This window comes from Cariama cristata, unplaced genomic scaffold (assembly GCF_000690535.1).
Source record: "Cariama cristata isolate BGI_N322 unplaced genomic scaffold, ASM69053v1 scaffold11913, whole genome shotgun sequence".
NCBI lineage: Eukaryota > Metazoa > Chordata > Aves > Cariamiformes > Cariamidae > Cariama > Cariama cristata.
Genome location: NW_009606684.1, coordinates 1 through 13,711, shown reverse-complemented (window position 1 = coordinate 13,711; position 13,711 = coordinate 1). Strand labels below are relative to the sequence as shown.

Sequence of the window (13,711 nt, the reverse complement as noted above, 5' to 3'; positions counted from 1 at the left end):
TGCTCTTTTCACCACACTGCTCACTTTTTGACACAGAAAAACAATTATTAAATTAATTTCTCCTCTTCTAACTAGTCTCTTTTAGACTTGTTTTCATGGACCTGTTCTTCCAGAACCTATCCTCTGTTAAAGATTGTTCCCTCTTGATAGTCTTGCCAAACAAACATCAGCAAATTCTCACTCTGCAGCCTCCCTTTCTACAATATTCCCTGCACAGATACTTTCTTCAGCAACCTTCTGTGTTCTGGAAGCACTTAAGCATACAAGTATATGTTTTGAACAAAGATATTTTGCTTAAATAACTGCACAAGGTGTTCAGTGTTAGGATCAAACCTGTATTTTACTAAAATAGTAATAAATAATATAAAGCTGAAAGAACATACACTCTTTGTAGAACAAAATTGCCACAGTGTTCAGGAGGACTTGTTTAGCTTTTCTGTTAACCAAGTTCAAATGTATAAACACTCTAAGCACACAGTGACATTGATGCAATACATTGTTTGCACTATAATTCTGTTAAACTACTGTTCATTGATTAAGGAATATTAATCATATTCACAAATGGCATTTTTCCACATTTTCAGAATTAAAAGGCGAGAGAAAAAAAAAAAAGAACCTACTTGAAGCTTTACCAAATGCATGCTTCTTTTTTTTATGGAAAAGTAGAACTGAGCTAGACAAACAGCTTTAAAAGCCAGGTATTAATTTGTCAATTCATTTGGAAAGAGAGGAAGGGGAGGTGGGGGGAAAAAAAAGGCAAGAAAAGCCATTGTTTTCTTCCTTAATATGCAGGACAAAACCCAGAAGATTATGAGTTCTTAAGATTCTAGTGGAGATAATTTAAAGGAGAGTGAAGGTGACAGATGACTGGATGCAGAAGCTTTGGGAAGTTTAGTAAAACGCAGGTTTGGTCCTAACACCGAACACACTTGTGCAGTTGTTTAAGCAAAATATCTTTGTTCAAGACATATACTCATGTGCTTAAGTGCTTCCAGAGCACAGAACGTATTTTTCCAGGATCTTACTTTTTTAAAAAAAAAAATCTGTTAGAAATCCTGAAGTGCAAGTAAGATATCATAACAGTAATACTTTAAAAATAGCACCTTTAAGTGTTGTAAAAATAAAAGGATGTACTTTCAAATTAACAGGTACTCATAAAATGATTTAAATCACACCACTCTTGGGTGGACACTCACACTTGCAGATGAGAAATGAGCTGCCCCACGGTGATCTCTTCTGCTATCTTCTGATACAGAGTCTGACTGTTTAGCACCATGCTTTCTAGAATGGCTAGGGATCGTTGGAGGATAGAGACATCTACCATAGGCTGACTCACATACCCTGCAATCTGAAAACAGATGAACCAGCAGGTCAATAGATGCCCATCCAGGAAGCTTGTCTCCCTCACCACAAGGTTAAGGAAGAGAGGGCTCAGAAAGCTGGGTGCACTGTGCTCTCAATGAGTACTCAGCTTCTCAGTCATCTTGCTCTTCCTGGAAGCTGCATTAAAGCATGAAAAGAAATAGCATCCACTCACCCCCTTTACCCAAACTCACCTGTTTGATGAAGGTTATTGAGACCATGTCCCAGGAGACAATACCATGGTCCATGAGCTCCAAGAAGGCAGTCAGGGTGAAAGCCAACATCTCGCTGTAACTGAGAAAATGAAGAATACAGTTACAAGAGATCCAGTGTCAAGGAAAAAGCCTGTCCAAGCTGAATAAGCTAGATAAGAGAAAAATGTCACCATCTTATCCTAATAAAACAGGCTACAATCTGGCAGCTAGAGGAGCAATAAAGTATTTGCATTTATGAAGATAATTTTATTGTTTTGTAGAAGCATATTTTATTTGTCCTGATTACAAGCATAAATTAAAACTAGCAACAATAAGTGCCTCATCCTACCACCAGAGACTCACAACCACCTGGATCAGCACCTGGATAGTCAAAGGAGTAACAGGAGAAGCAGCAATGCAGTATTTACTCCTGAGCACTGCAAAGTATCACTACTCAATAAAACATGCTGAAAACATATTAGTTGCTAATTTATAAGAAAATAGAAGACCTATAAATGTTACGACAGTAAGTTATTAAGACTTTAAAAGTGCTTTCAATGAAACAGAACAACTAAAGCAGAAAAGCCAAGTGAATTATTTGCATCCGAGTTCACTGTGAATGTGCTCTGGGAAACTTCCAGATCAGAGTTTGTTTTTTTTCCAGTTTTTTTTGTTTGCTCTTAAGAGAGAAGAAAAGTCTTCAAATCTGTCATTTGAACACCACTAGAAGACATTTAGAATGAACTATTAATATGAAAAACAGATCTCCAGGACCAGATGATATTCAGTGAAGAATTCAAAAGGAACCATGGTATACCAAAACATTGCCAAACTACTTATTGTGCTGTGCAAAAAGTGGCAAATATAATGCCAGTTTTTAGAGAGGACTCAGGCAGGAATCAGGCAGGAATCTGAAGGGCATATCAGGCATTTAGGTATTTGTAACCAGAAAGATAGGGAGAATCTGCAATAAAGGAATAATACCACTAGGAAAAAAAAAAAAAATTTAACAGGGAAGAATTGCTACAGCTTTTGTAGATGGAAGTTATGTTTCACATCTATATGTGTATTTGGTTTATGTGGCGAGGTTTTGGTAGCAGAGGGCTGCAGGGCAGCTTCTATGAGGAGAGGCTGGGGCTGCCCCGTGCCAGACACAGCTGGTCCCATGCAGCTCTGTCATGAACCCACCACTGGCCAGTGCTGAGCCCGTATGTCAAGCCGGTGGCACTTCTGTGGAACTATATTTAAGAAAGGGTAAAAAATGCTGCACAGCAGCTGTGAGAAAGGAGTGAAAAAAGACATGAGAGAAACAACCCTGCAGACATCGAGGTCAGTGAAGGAGGAGGGAGAGGAAGTGCTCCAGGTGCTGGAGCAGAGATTCCCCTGCAGCTTGTGGAGAGACCACAGTGAAGCAGGTCGTCTCCTGCTGCCCGTGGTCCACCACAGTGGAGCAGATATTCACATTGCAGTCCGTGGAGGACACCACACCGCAGCAGGTGGAGATGCTCTGAAGGAAGCTGCAGCCCGTGGGGGGCCCATGCTGGAGCAGGCTCCTGGCAGGAGCTGCAGCCTGTTGAGGGAAGTCCATGTAGGAGCAGGTTTTCCGGCAGGAACTGCGGTCCACAGGGGACCCATGCTGGAGCAGTCTGTTCCTTATGGACTGCGTCTTGTGGGGGACCCACAGTGAAGCAGTTTGTGAAGGACTGTATCCCATGGGAGGGACCCCACTGGAGCAGCGGAAAAGTGTGATGAGGAAGGAGCAGCAGAGGCAAAGTGTTATGGACTGACCGCAATCCCTATTCTCCATCCCTCTACACATCCTGGTGGGGGGAGGAAGCAGAAGAGTGGGGAGTGAAGGAGTAAAGTTGAGCCCAGAAAGAAGAGGGTGGAGGCAAGATGGTTTTACTTTTGTCTTTGTTCCTCACCATCCTACTCTCTTTTTGATTGGGAAAAAAAAAGTTAATTTTCCCCAAGTTGAGTCTGTTTTGCCCAGCCTATGAGATTTTTCACCTTGTTTTCTTTCTCTGTCCTGTTGAGGAGGGGGAGTGAGAGAGTGACTTGGTGGGCAGCTGGCAGCCAGCCCAGGTTAACCTACCACAACACTGAAGGTATCTGAACAAATCAGTAAGTCAGAATGAGAACAGTTAAGCACAACTCCTGGACTTCGAAGAAGATTTTTAGGAGGTGCTTCATTAAAGCGTCTTAAAAAACCCAAAACACTCAGCTGCTAAAGGGTAAAACCAAAAGCCCTTTCATGCATTAATAACTGACTGAAAGACAAGAAACAAAAGGGTAGAAATTAAATGGTCAGGTTTCAAACTGATGAAAAGTTACAAACAAATTTCCCCACAACTGTACAGTAGTACTGGAAAGAGCAAAAAACTAGGGGAAGCATGGAAAGAATGATTAGCACTCTGGAATGGCTGCCATAATTACAGTGTTAATGGACTAAGACTGCAGCTTAGAAAAGACATGACTAAGGGCTAATACAAGAGAGAGAGAGATCGAGAGATCTATATGGTTACAAATTGTACAGAGGAATTTACATTTTCTCATAACAAAATATGTAGAGGAAACCAAATGAATAGGAGGTGACATGTTTAAAATAAAGGATGTATTTTTTTCTTACAGGACGAGTAACTGTGGAACTTCATTTCCACACAGTGCTGTAGGTGTCAAAAGAATAAATTGATTAAAAAATTAAGAAGAAAAATCTATGGAAGAAACACCCAAAGGTTCTTAAAACAAACAGATACAATTTCTGCTCCAGAAGCCCAAAAGTTGAAAACTGCTGGAGACTGAAGACTGATACTTTCTCTGCTACACATTCTTTACCCCTTTCCATTCCCTAACATGAATAGACCTCTGGCCTTCACAGCAACTACTCTTATCATGCAGGTCAAAAAGTACTGACCATGTATACAAGAGCCAGCAACATGCTTGCTGCTGACTGGCATGTACTTGCCACCAGCTCTTGTGTGCAACGGCATGTGTTTTTTTCATAGGATACCTTCTGCCTTAGATCGCAGATGAATAACTGCTCAAGGAGCTTATGACCACAAGAAAGGTAATAAAAGTCATTTAAATTAACGAAGAGACCTTTCAATGCAAGTTTCACACATCATAAGCATCTCCTTTTGCCTCATGAGGTTTAGTAAAGGACTAGAAAGACTTTGTCTCAATTAATAGATTGGCATTTGCTATGAAGTTAGTTGCTTAATGCCACTTCAGCAAGCAAAATTAGCTGCTTATTTGCGGGCCTATTCCAGAGTCCTGGAATACAGAAAACTTACTGCGACAGAAGCTTGGTCCCGCTCTCCACAAGCCGTGTCAGCACTGTAATCCCTTCCATGTTGATGAACTCTGTGGCAAAGGTCACATCTGCTGAAAGTTTAGCTAGTTCCTTCATGGCATCCAGTCGGGCTTCCATACTGTGCGACTGGATCCTCTCCATCAGCTGGCGAGCTGCCCTAGACTGGGAGGAAAAACAGATGACGCCAGTTACAGACTAGTCACCTGCAGACTGAGTTCTGCCAGCATCTGCTTTCTGCCAGAAGTCCATGGATGGGCAGAGAACACAGCAAGGGTAGAGAGATACCAGTAATGAAATGATACATAGCAGCAGTCAGCAAGTCTAAGATTGACTAAAAAAAGGCTGCACTCAGCAACAGTTACAACCAAGCAGGAGGCGAGTAAAATGCTATTTCACATGTTAGAGTAAATTCTTGTTTTTCTTCTTGGTGAGGCGAGTGGAGGTCAATACAGAAATATGGAGTGAGACCATTAAAGAAATATGATGTTAAAAAAAAAATCTCATAGATTCAAAGAGAAGCACAAGCTCATTTTTTTGTATCCACACGACATTCTGTAAGATTTCTCAGACATAAATCAATGACATTTTCTCAGCCAGTAAATTCTTGTTTTTCTTCTTGGTGAGGCGAGTGGAGGTCAATACAGAAATATGGAGTGAGACCATTAAAGAAATATGATGTAAAAAAAAAAATCTCATAGATTCAAAGAGAAGCACAAGCTCATTTTTTTGTATCCACACGACATTCTGTAAGATTTCTGACATAAATCAATGACATTCTCTCAGCCATCTCTTGCCCAAATAACTTCTTTCTGTTCTACTCATTCTCAGCTATATGCCATGACACTTGTACAAAAAAGGTTTAAAAATTTAAATAAAAAGGAAGCTGCAGCAAGTCTGCAAAAGACAACTGTTCAGGTCACATTAGCAAGAATTCACTAGGAACAACACCCCCTCCGTATCAAATTTGTCTCTTATTTTAATTTCTGCATTAAGTTACCAGTAGTGTTGCTTTCCAACTGATACTATTAACTGCACTCATATTGAGAATGCATCTGTCAGGTGCTTTACAACATGCTAATCTAGGAGATGCAACAAAAATGTAGACTGGATTTATTTACAGAAAGTCCTATAAAAGGGCAGAGCATCCAAAGGAAAGACACACACAACCAGGAAGGAAAACAAGAGTGTGTGCCTCATTGTGCAGAATGGCCCACAACAAAGATAAGCCCCCTGCCATTTGGGGAGAAGAAGAAAGAAAAGCTGAGAGGCAAGAAACAGCCTGTCATATGAGGATAGCTACTGAGAAAAAGGGATGTGAGCAAGCATTTACCGGGGAGACTGCCAGCTGTAGGATAGTTCCATTCTTGATGTCACAACGAGTCTGGAAGAAAACATAAACTTTAAACTGCAGAAGAGTGGCAGGAAAAGAAGGCAACTGGATCTACAGTGCACATTTGTATGCACAAGTAAAGGGGTTCCTATACCACACAACCGTACTGACAGTATTGAATTGAGTCACTGGGTTCTCGCACCTATGGGCATGCAAAGAGAGAAGTGCAAGGCTATTCAGTGGAATGACACCATTCAAGTCTGAGTATTTTTGATAGCAGAGATACTGCTTGTCAAGGATTAGTGACAATATTGTTCCATGACACTAGACCAAGGCATTCTGTGCTCACACCCAGGACACCAGCAAATTGCTTCTTCTCACACTGACCTGTTCTGTGATGTACAGTTGAGGACCATCAGCATACCGCAAGGTGTAGTATTCAGGGTTTGGCAATGACCACCTGGCAGAGGAAGCAGAAGGATACATAAGCTTCTTCCTCTTCTTTCTTCTGGCTTTCAATTAGGAACAGGAGCTTGATCCCAGGAGGGTGGAAAAGAACTTTCAAGCAAAGCTTTAGCATGGGAGATTAGGTCTCCCAAAGAGGAGAGAAAACACCTTTCTCTTGAGGGGGAGATGGGACTCCAGCCTACTCTAAGTCAAGCTCTGTGGAATGTCTGAAGAGGCCTGCACTTCAGGAACAGCCAGATGGGCCAATCCTGAGAGATGCTGACCCTAGGGGCATACATATGCACACACTCAGAATTGGAATAAAGATGCAAAGCCCCTGTTTTCTAGGAGATCCTTTTCTTCCCGATTTAAACCCTGGTCCATTCTGTGGCCAAAAGCGGCAGCCGGCAGCATGGATCATGCTAGCAGCACATTGACAAGCCGCAGAGACTTTCCACAGTACTCCAGCAAGATTTGTGAGGGGGACAGACTTTCTCCACAAGGGTTCCCAGAGAACTACTTACCCATCACAGACCTCCTTGATGATGGATGCAAGAGGCCTTTTCTAGAACAGAAAGAGAGAGTCCTCAGTAGCCATGCTCTTCTCAACCAGAAAGGAATACTGCCCATTTCTATGCTTCCCACATTCCAGTATCAAGGTTGTGGTGCATTTCCTCTGCTCTCTGGTTACGAGGTCTCACCTGATCTATTTCCAGCAGCTGGGCATTGGCACCTGGCCACTCAACAGCTACTTTCACAATGTCCGAAGGTGGTGGCATTGCTCCAGACTCCTCCAGGTGCCTTTAAAACAGCATACACCCCCACACCTGTTAAGAGAAAGGATAGTGAGCAGTTCTCTGAAAACTATTTCAATTGTTATATTGCATCTAAGACCAAGCTTCAAAACACTATGTAAGATCAGCCTTATTGTTTGCTGGGCCTGCTAGGGACAAAACAACCAGCTTACCAGAGATCAAGGCCTCATACTAAAACAGCACATTGTGAAATTGTATGCCCAACCTTATCACCTAAGGAATACTTCTGAGAGCTTGTTGGGGTACTCACACAAGAAGGAGAGTCACTCTGATCGGCAGAGCCCCACCTTGCCAGCCACTGTCCGTACTGGCATGTCAGTTTACAGGACTAGTAAAGCAATAGCTCCCTAGACTCAGCTACCATCGGTACATGAGAGGGGGAACATACTGTCCAGGCAGCATCCCTGCCATGGGCTGGTGTTTTTTATGGATGCCCCATTCATATTTCTGAGATACCTTCACCCACTCAGGATACTCAAACAGGCTCCTAGGCAGAGTAGCAGCAGCTAGCTTTATCCCATTCCCTTCCAATAACATCATAAATCCAAACCATGAATATTCAGCACAGAAGAAAAGTTAACTCAGCATTTGCTCTGGAGGCCTACCTTTCACTCCTTTATCTGCCTTAGAGCATAAGCTTGTGTTCAGGGTTTGGTCCCAGACAGTTCTCAGACATACGGTTTATGCTTCATCTGGTAGTAAAAGTTGTAAAGAAATTTACTTGTTCAGTTCCTTTTTAATCCTCTCTCGGGTGGAGAGGATAGCCCTGCGCTCTCCCACAGAGCCACAGGGAAAAAGTCACATGGGAGAGAGACAACCCTCCTCATCAGCAGTTCTCAGGAACAAAGGCTTCAAGCTGCCAAAAATGAGATCTGAATGGACACAGAAGTAGTCCTGTCCTTAAGGACTCCTCCTGAGACTCAATTTCCAGCATACCCTGAATGAGATTGTAAGCATCGAAGAACAATTTCCCAGCTCCTATGGAAGTGCCTATTTCTCCTGTTGAGGTAACCCAATTCCCCTTTCCCAGAATACAGATGAGACAGCGCTGAGCACGGACATTGTTTCATGATTAACATACTTTCCCAACTTCCTTGATCAGCTGGGAAAGAGATGCTAAGATAGGCTAGACTTGAAGGGAAACCAGCAAGCTTTGGAATTTTCCTGATGCAAGACAAGTAAAGAAGAGAGAATTTTCCACAGATCAGCAAAGACCAAGGAGCTGCAGAGATACCTGGCCCAGGAAATTGGACTACTCAACTGTCCTGGAAAAGAGAACTCTATGAAATTGGCTGAGTCTACCACAAAAGGCATGTATGCCTAGCCTGTATAACATATTGACCTGGAGATCCGTTGATGATCTCAATAATGAAGCTCATATGCTTCTTTCTTCCCTCACAGAGACTGGTATAACTACATGGAGAGAGAGATGAAAACTTAGATGTGCTAATATTTCTCTGCATTTGTACACACATAAACCCCTTTAATCACCTCCCCCCACCACCCCCCGCCCCCCGGGTGACTATCTTCTCATTCCAGTTGAGGCAGCTTCCTCACCTAGAAAAACAGAATGCTATGATCGCCTGGTGCAGCCTTCTGAGATAGTGACAACATTATCATCACTCCTGCCTGCTGGAATTGAGGATATAGCACCTCCTGGATGTGTTCAATGTTATTACTGCAGCTAGCCTTGTCCTCAAGTCTCCACCCGATCAGAGATACTTGCTCTACAACGAGGGCCCTTGCTGGAGAGAGAAATCAGACACTTCCCTTTTAAAACAAGCATTGTTTACCATGAGAAGACCTTCTAAAGCTGCCTTGCTCAATTTGCTCTATTCTCAGCATGGATGTGGTCTTTGCAGTTCCTGCAGGAGTCCAGGAAGCCTGAACTCCAAAGTTATCTGGGGCTTCAGCCAACTCAAAAGGGAGATTGGTTTGCATGTGTATAGGAACACCATCCTTCTCCACACCTACAACAGCCAGACTTTGTCCATTCTACCATACCACCCCTTGGAAAGTATCTGGAAAGCCTGAAAATGCACAGCTTACCCCAACTCACAGAGAGGGTTACAGTCAGTACTCCTTCTGGCCTTCTCTTTCCTTTTTAGCATCAATCCCAAGAGCGGCTTATGTTTTCTTAAAACTCAAAAAATGACTGTAAGACTGAACACATCTCATGTGGAAAAGTGCCAGTCAAGTTAGGTTCAGCTTTGCCAGTTTCTTAAAATAACATCTCCAACCTTTCAGATAAAAGCAGGACAGCATTAGCTCAGACTACCACATCAAGAAAGAACTGGCCTCAGAAAAGCAGCAGACTGAGTGCACCAATCAGGCTGAGCAGGTCTCAGGGGTGATGATAGAAAACCATTTATGTGATTCCTGTTATACAAAATTACAACTTAGAGTCAGGCAGTTACACAAACAACACCTGATATGTTTACTTCCTAATCCTGGACAGAAGACAACCAAGCTGTCTCCCGCTCCGAGATTTGCTCTGGATAAAAATTTTACCACTCTCATCTTGACAACAAACAGGAAAGCCTGTGCTTCAGAGAAGATGCAACGGGTAAAAAACTCCAGCGTGGACAAGGTGAGGCCACACAAAGGAAGACTGCTTATATGAGAGCTCAATTAAATTAGTGTTTCAAAGAAGCCTTCACAGCCCACAGAACTAGGCGAATTCTCAAACAGAAAGCACTGAATGTATGCTGTCCTATGGAAACTGTCTCCAAATTCCATAAGTATGTGTTAACAAACCCCCCTTTCTTCACAGATTTTGATTATCAATGTTCTGTTCTCTCACTCCAAGACAGAAACATACGATTTACTCTTTACTGAGAGAGACATGTTAACTTGCAGCAAATAGGTTCTCAAGAGGCCTCTCGCTCTAAACACATAGACAGCTGCTGATGCTATTTTCATACCCATTACAATCAGTAAATTGGACTCTACTCCTCTCTTCTACACTTATCCTGAAGCAGTTGGTCTTCTTTTGTCCAAAGTAAACTAGGAAATCAGGCAATAAAGCATAAGGAACCCAGGAGCAGAATAGCACCTTGCCTCATTGCATAAGCAGAGTAAAGCACTTAGGAATCTGCATAAAGACAGGAATGCTTTGAACCCAGATATATTTAGAAGACTGCAGCCCCCTGTACAGCACTTATTATTGGGGTTAGTATCCATAGCAAGCCTACCTATACCAGTTATCAGCCTGTTCGTAAGTCAATGCCCAATACCTGATATTTCTGAGGACAGGAAAAGTCTGCCAAGCATGCGACACTGCAGGTCAGAAGAGTCCCTCCTGATCCTAAAAACCTGACTTTCTTTAACATCCAAGTACAGTGTAATAAGGAGACAAGGCAGAACTGCTGAACCCACATACTCTCTAGCATCAGACATAAAAATTCGGAGCTTACCCGATCCTTCTGTCTCACAAAGAGATAGATGAACCTAATAAAACTAAGAACCAGCCTTCCTCAATTCCTTTTCCTGAATTGCGCACACACACACATACAAATAAATAAATAATAATTTAGACTTTAAAATGTCTTTTGCAGCAATAGCTCAAAACAGGGATATCTCATCAACTAAATCTTTTAGTACACGGTGGCAATTACTAGTATAAAAGCAGTAGCACAGCTCTGTACATATTCCCCAGGTAAAGTGCCCAATTTGCACAACATCCTCAGATCTGCAGGATATATAGGTTTCCATCCATTCGGTCTAGAAACAGACAGGCAGTTCCCAAATAGTATGTGATTTCCGCTCACTGTTCTCCATTCAGCAACTAAAGCCTATCATGGCCTAAACTTGAAAGCCTGAGAGTCTTAGTCATATGGCATAAGCACACGTCATCTCCAGTAATCAGACCAGCTTGCAGTAACTGAACAGATAATTACTTCTCCCATGAGTGAACCAATTCATGACTAGAAACCATCTAAATCCATTCAGTGTTCAAGGCACAGCAAATACACAGCGAAGAGGCAAGGCTCAAGGATTACTTCCTTTAGTATTAAGAACTGAATCTTCAACTCTTTTAACTAATATACCCATGAGTAATCAGCATCTAATTACTTCAGCCTCTTGCAGTACAGTCATAGTCTTTTAACTGTACTGCATCTTACACTGCAAGTTGTAGAAGGTAGAAGCCTTTACAAATCTCTAACCTGTCTTCTCCCTTGCAAAGAACAGGCATCACTCAGGGAGAAGTAGTGCACAGTAAAACAAAAACATTGACATTATGGGAAATTATGCAGAAATCATAGAATCATTTAGGTTGGAAAAGACCCTTAAGATCATTAAGTCCAACTGTAAACCTAACACTGCCAAGTCCACCACTAAACCATGTCCCTAAGCGCCATATACAGTCTCCTGTTCCATCAAAAAAAGTACTGCAGAAGTTGGCCTACAGCTACTAGAGCCAATGCACTCTACCTGCAGATCCCTTGATATCCTTACCACTGAAAACAGTAACCGACCAAGTTGTATTACACTACCTTCATATCTCAAAAAAAGCTTTCAGCTGCATACAAACTCAGAAAGTAACTCACCATGATACATTAGACTATTTCTGCCCCAAACTTCTTCCATAAATGAGCACCCACTCATGACCGGAAACCATGTTCCCTATTCCAATCAGTATCCAAGACACAGCAAATATGCAGTGCAAGAAATAGAGCTTAAGCACTATTTCTTTGCACAGCAGCACCATGGAACAGATAGCACATGAGCCTACTGAGGAACAGATTCAAACATCAAAATGAATTGGCTAAGCAGAACTCAGAAAAGCAGGACTTCAAAATTAAAAAATGTAGGAAACTCTTCAGACAGTCTGGGTCAAATAACCCTTTGAAGGACCTACACAGATCAGTGGCTCAGCAGAAACAGCTTTCCAGAAGAGGACAATGAAGACTGGACTACAAATACAAAGGGTAGTTCAGGTCAGCCTCTTAACATGAGGTCATCTGTCAAAAGCGTTCTTTGAAAAGATTTCACTGTATGTCTGCAGACAAGAGAGATGACAGATGTTAAATTTTACAACGGCTATTTTGCAGTGCACCAGTGATATATGTGATAAAATGACTGTTCAGAAGCTCTTGGGAAGAAGCACAGACTGCAATTTTGCATAATCATGATTATCAGTCACTTACAGGTCTCTCACAGCACATTCTTCTCAACAACAGCACGTAAGCAATTCTCACAGTTTTATACAGGGAGACAGCAGCCAAGCTGAAATCCATCAAAGATGAATTCACTCTGCTTATGCAGAGCGAGTTCCTTCATACAAAGCAGTGGTGTAGGGGTAGCTGCAAGGCAAGGAGAAATCAGCAGAGCCACTAATAACACACTATTCAAGAGACTTCTGAGAAGCTGCAAGCTAAAACAACTACAGTATTTTAAACAGAATTTCCCTATTCACAAACTCAATCTTCTTTTCATTACAGATAGAGAACAAAGTGTGCTGCACACAGAATGAAAATGAGGAGGATGAAAGAACATTCCATGAAAAAGAAAAGCTGCCTGGTAGAATCCCCCAGTCAACAAGTGAATGGCTACAGCTTCTGAAACCTGTAGATGCGACAAAACATCCTAGTCAGTTCTCAGCTAGTCCCCAGATGGTAGTACCAACAGGTCAAACAAAAGGTGGAGGTGACATTAGCAGAGTGACTAACTGGACAAGTGTGCAGAGAAGACAGCTTCCTTGACCAAGGAGCAGAAGACAGTAACAGACAGCAGAGTCCATCCTGAGGGCCACATACATTTTTCTATGTTACCTCATATAACAAGCAAAGACAAAATACTTCACTAAAGAAACCAAAGAACCAGCCGGCTCGCATTCTCCGTCTCTGGAATCCTATGCTCCTCCAAAGGCCTTCCATGGCTGCACTTTAGCTGTAAAACACTAAGCCTATGATGCTGCACTCTTACCTTGCACATTCCAACACAGCTGGGCAGAGACCATCTCTTAGCAAAGACAGAAACTGATAGCAACAGCCGAAAGGAGAGAACTGCTTTTTTATTATTTTTAATCAGTCAAGTCAGCTGAAAGCAGACAGCCAGTCAGCAACTCCCGAAGCCTGGGCCAAAACTCAATTTAAGGCGCTAAACAATTTTTCTCTGACGAAGTGCTGTCCATGTTTTGCCTCGGGTCCACTCGGCTCCCGGGGGAGCGGCGAACTGCGCCCTTCTCTGACAGCTTCTCGGCCCGATCGCGGCCCCTCCCGTCTCACGCCTGGGAGCCGAGGCGGCG

At 42.5% G+C, this 13,711-nt stretch overlaps 1 protein-coding gene across 2 annotated transcripts; it reads right to left on the bottom strand.

Annotated features, from left to right (window-relative positions):
- Positions 1-1,177: 1,177 nt before the first annotated feature.
- LOC104158737 (engulfment and cell motility protein 2-like) lies at positions 1,178-12,731 on the bottom strand. Of its 2 annotated transcripts, none has more exons than XM_009696465.1 (8): positions 12,612-12,731; positions 7,348-7,473; positions 7,171-7,211; positions 6,587-6,659; positions 6,200-6,250; positions 4,850-5,031; positions 1,557-1,656; positions 1,178-1,348 (listed from the first exon to the last, which is right to left on the bottom strand). In XM_009696465.1, the coding sequence occupies exons 2-8, from the start codon at positions 7,423-7,425 to the stop codon at positions 1,193-1,195; spliced, it is 681 nt and encodes a 226-aa protein (XP_009694767.1). In that variant the 5' UTR covers positions 7,426-7,473; positions 12,612-12,731; the 3' UTR covers positions 1,178-1,192. The 2 variants fall into 2 exon arrangements, with proteins under 2 accessions (XP_009694767.1, XP_009694766.1); XM_009696464.1 differs by lacking the exon at positions 12,612-12,731 and adding an exon at positions 8,086-8,166.
- Positions 12,732-13,711: the final 980 nt, after the last annotated feature.

Coding starts and splice junctions, on each gene's coding strand:
- LOC104158737 (XM_009696465.1), bottom strand. CDS start 7,425: ATGCCACCACCTTCGGACATTGTGAAAGTAGCTGTTGAGTGGCCAGGT. Junction 7,212..7,347: donor AGCTGCTGGAAATAGATCAG/GTGAGACCTCGT, acceptor TTTCTGTTCTAG/AAAAGGCCTCTTGCATCCAT. Junction 1,349..1,556: donor CAATAACCTTCATCAAACAG/GTGAGTTTGGGT, acceptor ATCTGTTTTCAG/ATTGCAGGGTATGTGAGTCA.